The 7,500-nt window shown below is 43.8% G+C and overlaps 1 protein-coding gene across 2 annotated transcripts in view; it reads right to left on the bottom strand.

The window, feature by feature from the left end:
• Positions 1 to 1,313: 1,313 nt before the first annotated feature.
• The window catches only part of sptlc1 (serine palmitoyltransferase, long chain base subunit 1), a gene marked incomplete at its 5' end in the record, with an annotated part of 17,496 nt that continues 11,309 nt past the window's right edge, over positions 1,314 to 7,500 (bottom strand). Inside the window, 3 exons of one of the 2 annotated variants that reach the window (XM_080842094.1) lie at positions 1,314 to 1,870; positions 2,162 to 2,235; positions 3,831 to 3,948. In XM_080842094.1, the coding sequence (XP_080698220.1) occupies positions 1,777 to 1,870; positions 2,162 to 2,235; positions 3,831 to 3,948 (286 nt within the window). In that variant the 3' untranslated portion in view covers positions 1,314 to 1,776. The remainder of the gene's footprint in view (positions 1,871 to 2,161; positions 2,236 to 3,830; positions 3,949 to 7,500) is intronic. The other variant, XM_080842095.1, reaches the window with a different exon arrangement.

Genomic DNA, 7,500 nt, shown 5'->3' with positions numbered 1-7,500 from the left:
TAAAGCAGACGCCTCTTATGCACTGAGTTTGTAAAACGCTTTCTCCGGAGACATTTAGTGTAGGCCTACAGGTAGAAGTGTACAGGAATTCTTGTCAAAAGTCAGGTGTGGGACACGGTAAACTCCAGTGAGCGGTAGCTTCCTTGCAAAATAACGGCGCAGCTCATCCCGCTCGGTCAACGGAAAGACGTCGAGTAGCACTGGTTCTCCCCAGTGTTTCTGAACTCTTGCAGTTGAACAAAGTGAACGGTGAGCCTCTCTCGGTCCGTTCATGACGTAGCATGGATCTCTCCCAGGGGTGGGAGAATAGGTTTGGAAAACTGTTAAGAGAGTTGGCTGCATGCGCCATCTACGGGTGACAACATTTCAGAAGTGTTACTCCTCTTAGGACTTCATTTAATAGTGCTCAAGCCTTTATATTTAATTATTTCAACACGTAGCAGCAGGTACAAGTGAGCTACCCGATATTAAAAATCGTAAACCAATTGTTCTGCTTTAAAAAACGTCATATGGTTTCGTTTCTCCTTCTATGACAATAACGACCCGATTAAAAAAAAGCCATTTTGCCTTTGTCAGGGTCGTACAGTGTAAGCCGTGATCTCATTCCACGCACGAGAGTATAAACCAATAATCACTTGCTTTTTATTTGATTAGCGATCATTTGCATTAGCAGCATATAAAGGCACATTATAAAATGCTTCTCCAACAGTGTTATTCTACTGAACAATCAAACAATGTAGCAAACAACACATAAGCATATACAAGCTGATGGTCAACATAAGACATACATAAGCATTGAAGTGGAAGAAATATAGATCTGCTATCTGTGACCTACAATCTGTTGCATAGTGATACAAATCTTTCCCAGACAAACTCAAACTTAATCAGTTGAAAAGTGATAATTTGCCAAGGTAGCCCACTACTCAATATATTCTTCTTACGCGAGGTATATGGCATGGTACATGTCATAAAAGAAAAAAATAAAGTTTTTATAGACTGTTTTCAGCAGTGCCATTTTAAGTAGTTTCCACATATAACGCTGTTGTAGTATCAAAATATATTGACAAGCTTGAGCTGTTCAATGACAAGATAAAAGGAAACATCATTTAATGGTGTTTCAAAAATGTTACCCCAAAATTACAAAAACAAAAGAAAAAAAGATGCACAAATAAAAACAGTGCAAAACTGCATTCAGATGATTTGTTTTGATCCAACAACCTTTTGGTCAAACGTGACAAAAATAACAGTTTATGACACAAGCTTTTTCTTTGTCACAGTAAGGTGAAAACAAATAATAAACAAAGTCCATATAAAACTGACCACATATAAAAATGTGTTATTCTTTAAGGATTTATTATGGGTTAGTTAAGACTTGCAACCATAATTCAAGGCATTTATAAGGAAATAAATAGTTTTTGGTGGTGCACATCTTGCAGATCAGTGAACAGCACATTTTACATTCAATTCCATTTGAGATGAGCAACTGGAAACACTTCTATACAGGATCATAGTTAAAAAAAACTAAACTAAAAAACAAATAAACAAAAAAACAAATAAACAAACAAAAAAAGTCCTAAGTAACTGTTAGGGGAAAGGAATGGTGTGATTAGGGTATTGTTCTGGCCCCTGCAGTAATGCTGTAGCCACCTGCTATATCAAGCATCACACTTGGACATCCTCCCGCTCTTCTTCCTCCCTGCCAAAGAGGTCAACCGGCGAGGGCTCCACCGTCTGGCTTGCCAAGCACGTCTTGGAGTGCGGAGTGGGCAGCTGGAACTATTTCAGGATGGCGTCCGCGGCCTCGCGTACACGACTGGCCGCTTCCTCGATCTCCTCGTTGGATTGCTCCACGGTTACGACCACCCTGAGGCTGCGGGGGAAGAGGGGAAATCAGATGTTTGTTTTGAGCCACGTGCAGTGCAACAACGTGAACTCTTAGAAAATTTCTGTTTTTATTTTCTAATTTCTGTTTTTATTTTCTAATTTCTGTTTTTATTTTCTGTTACTGTACTATACTGCATTAGGACCCCCTCGAAAACGAGATGGCGCATCTCAAGGGGCTATCCTTGTAATAAAAAAATAAAAAATAAAATAAAATAAAAAAAAAAACACCGCTGAGACCAGCACATGTTACCCTGTGGGCGGACAGAAGGGGTCTTACCTGGGCGGAGGAAGAAACTTCTCTTCTTTGTCGAGATATCTTGCTTGTGTTATGGCTATCCCTCTGCTCAAGCACTGCACAAACAGGAGATTACTCAGATGTGGTGACATAACCAAAGTTTGCCAAAGTTTTATGTGAACTTTGTATGTATGTATACTTTGTACGTTATGTATAACTTCATGTTTTTACAACAGTTTGTGTGCAAAGTGTTAAACTAGCGCGTGTGCTTCACATCGGACCTGTGTTTAATGAGGGCAATCTTCTTTCATTATTTTTACATTGTAAACGCTCACTGTGGTAAATCCCATCTCTGCAGGTAATGAGGGACATATAAGAAGTGTGTAGAGCTCGGCTCAATCTCAATCTCAATCTGATTTACGTAATCTACGATGCTGCGGAGTGTCTTCACGTATAAGAAGTGTGTGTAGTAGAACGGCTCAATCTCAAGCTCACTTACGTAATCTACGATGCTGCGGAGTGTCTTCACGTATAAGAAGTGTGTGTAGTAGAACGGCTCAATCTCAATCTCATTTACGTAATCTACGATGCTGCGGAGTGTCTTCACGTATAAGAAGTGTGTGTAGTAGAACGGCTCAATCTCAATCTCACTTACGTAATCTACGATGCTGCGGAGTGTCTTCACGTATAAGAAGTGTGTGTAGTAGAACGGCTCAATCTCAATCTCATTTACGTAATCTACGATGCTGCGGAGTGTCTTCACGTATAAGAAGTGTGTGTAGTAGAACGGCTCAATCTCAATCTCACTTACGTAATCTACGATGCTGCGAAGTGTCTTGACGTATAAGAAGTGTGTAGGGTAGAACGGCTCAATCTCAATCCCATTTACGTAATCTACGATGCTGCGGAGTGTCTTCACGTATAAGAAGTGTGTGTAGTAGAACGGCTCAATCTCAATCTCACTTACGTAATCTACGATGCTGCAGAGTGTCTTCACGTATAAGAAGTGTGTGTAGTAGAACGGCTCAATCTCACTTACGTAATCTACGATGCTGCGGAGTGTCTTGACGTATAAGAAGTGTGTGTAGTAGAACGGCTCAATCTCAATTACATAATCTACGATGCTGCAGAGTGTCTTGACGTATAAGAAGTGTGTTTAGTAGAACGGCTCAATCTCACTTACGTAATCTACGATGCTGCGGAGTGTCTTGACGTATAAGAAGTGTGTAGGGTAGAACGGCTCAATCTCAATCCCATTTACGTAATCTACGATGCTGCGGAGTGTCTTCACGTATAAGAAGTGTGTGTAGTAGAACGGCTCAATCTCAATCTCATTTACGTAATCTACGATGCTGCGGAGTGTCTTCACGTATAAGAAGTGTGTGTAGTAGAACGGCTCAATCTCAATCTCATTTACGTAATCTGTGATGCTGCGGAGTGTCTTCACGTATAAGAAGTGTGTGTAGTAGAACGGCTCAATCTCAATCTCATTTACGTAATCTGCGATGCTGCGGAGTGTCTTCACGTATAAGAAGTGTGTGTAGTAGAACGGCTCAATCTCACTTACGTAATCTACGATGCTGCGGAGTGTCTTGACGTATAAGAAGTGTGTGTAGTAGAACGGCTCAATCTCACTTACGTAATCTACGATGCTGCGGAGTGTCTTGACGTATAAGAAGTGTGTTTAGTAGAACGGCTCAATCTCACTTACATAATCTACGATGCTGCGGAGTGTCTTGACGTCGCCGTCTCTGGATCCCGTGCTCTTCTCCAGCTGCAGGTGCAGGGCGGGGGCAAAGGGCTCCCCGACGACCTTCAACCCCGGCGTCCTACAGCAGCCACAGGAGACACACACACACACACGTCACACACACTCCAGTCACGCTCGCACACACTCCAGTCACAGGAGACACACTGCAGTCACAATCACACACACACACCAGTCACGTTCACACACACACACACACACACACACACACACACACACTCCATTCACGTTAACACACACTCCAGCCACATTCACACACACTCACGTCACGTTCACAGACACTACAGTCACATTCACACACACTCCAGTTACGTTCACACACACTCCAGTCACACACACACACTCACTCACTCACACACTCACACACACTCCAGTCACAATAACACACACATACACACACACACACACACACACACACACTCCAGTCACATTCACACTCCAGTCACAATAACACACACACACACACACACACACACACACACAAACACACACACACACTCCAGTCACGTTCACACACACTCCAGTCATGTTCACACACACACACACAATCTTTCAGCGGATGCCTGCATCCTTGATGACTTGAAGTGCAATGAGGCATGTTTTTTTTTTTTTTTCTAGTAGTGTTTGCACCTAGTAATTGAAACCACGATCTCACCCTACAGCTGGAAAACCCAAGTGCATAAATCTTACTCAGCCTATACTTGGATATACATTAAAGACTTAAACATCCCCCGTGCCTCAGAGCACATTCAAAATGAATACACTTAAAAAAAAAAAAAGAGTACACTAAAAAAGAAGACACTAAAAATAAACAATACAAAAACATGCACAGGCAGTTTTACAGTAGACACGTGATTTAAACTTCTTCCTCGAAACTGTGTTTTTTTCCCCTCCTGCCTGGGCCACAATCAGACCACAGTTCACACTCTCTCTGGTCCTCACAGTACAGTTCACACTCTCTCTGGTCCTCACAGTACAGTTCACACTCTCTCTGGTCCTCACAGTACAGTACACACTCTCTCTGGTCCTCACAGTACAGTACACACTCTCTCTGGTCCTCACAGTACAGTTCACACTCTCTCTGGTCCTCACAGTACAGTACACACTCTCTCTGGTCCTCACAGTACAGTACACACTCTCTCTGGTCCTCACAGTACAGTTCACACTCTCTCTGGTCCTCACAGTACAGTTCACACTCTCTCTGGTCCTCACAGTACAGTTCACACTCTCTCTGGTCCTCACAGTACAGTACACACTCTCTCTGGTCCTCACAGTACAGTTCACACTCTCTCTGGTCCTCACAGTAAAGTACACACTCTCTCTGGTCCTCACAGTACAGTACACACTCTCTCTGGTCCTCACAGTACAGTTCACACTCTCTCTGGTCCTCACAGTACAGTACACACTCTCTCTGGTCCTCACAGTACAGTTCACACTCTCTCTGGTCCTCACAGTACAGTTCACACTCTCTCTGGTCCTCACAGTACAGTACACACTCTCTCTGGTCCTCACAGTACAGTTCACACTCTCTCTGGTCCTCACAGTACAGTTCACACAGTGGGCCCCCTCTGGTCCTCACAGTACAGTTCACACTCTCTCTGGTCCTCACAGTACAGTTCACACTCTCTCTGGTCCTCACAGTACAGTTCACACTCTCTCTGGTCCTCACAGTACAGTTCACACTCTCTCTGGTCCTCACAGTACAGTTCACACTCTCTCTGGTCCTCACAGTACAGTTCACACTCTCTCTGGTCCTCACAGTACAGTTCACACTCTCTCTGGTCCTCACAGTACAGTACACACTCTCTCTGGTCCTCACAGTACAGTTCACACTCTCTCTGGTCCTCACAGTACAGTTCACACTCTCTCTGGTCCTCACAGTACAGTTCACACTCTCTCTGGTCCTCACAGTACAGTTCACACTCTCTCTGGTCCTCACAGTACAGTTCACACAGTGGGCCCCCTCTGGTCCTCACAGTACAGTTCACACTCTCTCTGGTCCTCACAGTACAGTTCACACTCTCTCTGGTCCTCACAGTACAGTTCACACTCTCTCTGGTCCTCACAGTACAGTTCACACTCTCTCTGGTCCTCACAGTACAGTTCACACTCTCTCTGGTCCTCACAGTACAGTTCACACAGTGGGCCCCTGGGAAAGCACCAGAGAAGGCTGAGGACTGAGCATCCACACTAACCAACCCTTGTGTGAGGACTGAGCATCCACACTAACCAACCCTTGTGTGAGGACTGAGCATCCACACTAACCAACCCTTGTGTGAGGACTGAGCATCCACACTAACCAACCCTTGTGTGAGGACTGAGCATCCACACTAACCAACCCTTGTGTGAGGACTGAGCATCCACACTAACCAACCCTTGTGTGAGGACTGAGCACCCACACTAACCAACCCTTGTGTGAGAACGGAGCATCCACACTAACCCACACTTGTGTGAGGACTGAGCACCCACACTAACCCACACTTAGCAACATTTACCAACTACAACAAAAGTCATCATTCAGTAGAAAGACGTGGACGATAGTATCTCTTATGTGATCAGTCATCATTCAACGCTTGCCAAAGTGTGGCTATATACAGTGTATTGTTTATTGGCTATATCAAGAAGCAGATCCATGTAAAACGCTTAATCTGGTACTTTTAGTAACTATAACCACGACAGCAAATGTTAAACTGCCCCAAAAATCGATAAAACAATGAATTCCATGATTAAATAACATTGTTATCTGGAGAACCAGCAAGCCAGCCCCCACAACACTACTCAACCTCTGTTATCTTTGACTAAAGAAAGAAGATTTAGCCTGGAAACTAAACAGGCTGGCTTCTTTCTAGACTTAACAAAATGTTTCCTTTGGGGGCTAGTGTTATACCTAACCTAACCCTAAATAAACGTTTGGCAACTGTGCGTCGTGGAGTTCTTTGCGTCCAATAATATTTTATCGCAGAAGACATGTATCCCTTACTTAAAGACACATCGACAAGCGAGTTGACTTTGATGTATCCTTTACTTAAAGACACATCGACAAGCGAGTTGACTCTGATGTATCTCTTACTTAAAGACACATCGTCAAGTGAGTCGACATTGATGTATCCCTTACTTAAAGGCACATCCTCAAGCGATTCGACCCTAGTGGTCGGTGGGCTGAGTAACAGCATTCTGATAAGCCAAAGCCTGTTATTGAAACGAGTGCTACAGAACATAGTAGGAGGTGTGTGTGTGTCCTCAGGGGCAGGACTGGGAGATCCATTCAACGGTATCACATCTAATGTTCACCCAAGCGAAGACAAGAAGGGAGGACATGAAATATGTGAGCAGTAGAAGCAGGAAAAGCCGTTGTGTCAAGACTGTAAATATCCTGAGGAGAGGGGGGGGGTCAAACCTAGCCGGGAGCTGTTGAATTTTCCACAACCCAAAAAGAGGGGAGAGCAAATTCATAAATCTGCACAGGTTGTCGTGATGGCTGTCTTATACGTGCTAAACCGCAAGCATAGCATCAGAGTGTTGGATTCCTCTCCTGCTGCAAGCGAGACATAGAGAGGTTGTCTACTTTTATTCTTTTTAAAATCTCCCACTCTTTCTTCGTAGCCATCAACAT

Source organism: Sprattus sprattus, assembly GCF_963457725.1.
Source record: "Sprattus sprattus genome assembly, chromosome: 7".
In the NCBI taxonomy this organism is placed as follows: Eukaryota; Metazoa; Chordata; class Actinopteri; order Clupeiformes; family Clupeidae; genus Sprattus; species Sprattus sprattus.
This window is presented reverse-complemented; position numbering and strand designations above follow the sequence as displayed.